Below are 1408 nucleotides of genomic sequence, written 5' to 3' on the forward strand. Positions count from 1 at the left end.
TGCAACCAGGTAGTCTCCATTTTCAATCGGCTCAAGGCTAAGCTGAGGCAATCCTTTCTTGAACACTGATTCTACTTAAACTCAACCTAATGATTTTATCATGTCTAATTATTTTAGAAAGCCACCGTGATACTTTCACTTGTTTGTTTTTGCATAGGCCCCAAATTTATTTTTTCTAGCTAGAAGTCACCTCTAGGGCCTGTTTTATGGGCAGGCTCTCTTCTCTCTTTGGGCAGCCTCGGTCTGTTACAAGACCTAACGCATTTCGCGATGGCGTCTCAGCTGGACTTCAGGAGGCTAGACGAGGGTCTTGGAGGGCAACGCAGTAAGCGAAAGCGAGCAGCGGAAGAGACACAAGAAGAAGGAGGCGGCGATGGCGGAGATATGGAAATCGAGGACGTCACTCCTTCAGCGAAGCGGCCTGCTATAGCTGGCGATGGAGACGATCGTCCTGTTTTTGGCCGGCCCACATATGACGGCACCATCGCAGGTAAGGTCTCTGGCCGTAAGTGGAAAAACCCTAAGTCTGCACGCACTTCCTCAATCAAAGTTAGCCTCAAGAAACCCTCTTTGGAGCAACGCAACCAGCAGCGGGAGATTAAGAAGGCGTACAAGGAGCGGATGGGTGAGCTCAAGGAGCAGATTCGACAGAACAAGATCAGCAAACGCAAGGCTAAGGAAGAGAGAGAGAAGAGGAAGAAGGAGAATGAAGCACGCACTGGGACTGTCTATCAGAAGATAACAAACTCAAAGAAGCTCAAAAACATGTCTAAAAAGCAGAAAAAACTGCTGAGAGTTCTCCCTGAGTAACTTTTACTCTTGAAATGCTGTGATGATTTTGTACATTTACAGATCTCTGGCAAAAATACTGAATTGTGTAAGAGCACATAGATATGGGCTTGCAGAGAGCGCTTTTTTTGTATCGGCTAGTGAAGGCTAGACCTTCGAATTTTCAGGTGTCGTCGTTTAGAAATTCACCCATGTTTTTTTGGGCTTTGAAGAGCACGATATGAATGTTACTTGCTCTCTAGCACTTTATAGTGCAATCAGGGGAGAACTCAGCTATTGTCTCCTTATTCAGCTGTGTTGGCCAGAATCTGTATTATGCTTGAGAGGAAAGTACGCTTAACAAATTGACTTATGATGGTGTAGGGTTAATGGCCATTCTGGTGAAAAACATGGAGCAGGTGGAGACAGACGCTGCATGGACTGAAGTGTCTTGATTTGTTTTCATGCTACAATGCTGGCACCGTTATTAGTGACTGTCTTGGTGAGCAATGGTGAGATTGTGGCATGCATTAGACCTTTTGATTGTACGATTTATTTAGTTAATATAATTGGAGATGGCAGCCTTGAAGCAGATGCTGCTCTTAGTTTTGTTTGTTTATGCCTCTGTCAAGATCATGCA

The 1408-nt window shown here is 44.9% G+C and overlaps 1 protein-coding gene across 1 annotated transcript; it reads left to right on the forward strand.

The window, feature by feature from the left end:
- The first annotated feature begins 209 nt into the window (after positions 1-209).
- On the forward strand, positions 210-1141 carry LOC147459699 (coiled-coil protein). The gene has a single exon (XM_086510904.1). It carries the CDS (start codon positions 271-273, stop codon positions 808-810), a length of 540 nt encoding a protein of 179 aa, XP_086367030.1. The 5' UTR covers positions 210-270; the 3' UTR covers positions 811-1141.
- Positions 1142-1408: the final 267 nt, after the last annotated feature.

Source organism: Adiantum capillus-veneris, chromosome 4 (assembly GCF_014529385.1).
Source record: "Adiantum capillus-veneris isolate H3 chromosome 4, ASM1452938v2, whole genome shotgun sequence".
NCBI lineage: Eukaryota > Viridiplantae > Streptophyta > Polypodiopsida > Polypodiales > Pteridaceae > Adiantum > Adiantum capillus-veneris.

Excerpts from the sequence above, each read along its gene's own strand:
- LOC147459699 (XM_086510904.1), top strand. The coding sequence starts at position 271 with ATGGCGTCTCAGCTGGACTTCAGGAGGCTAGACGAGGGTCTTGGAGGG.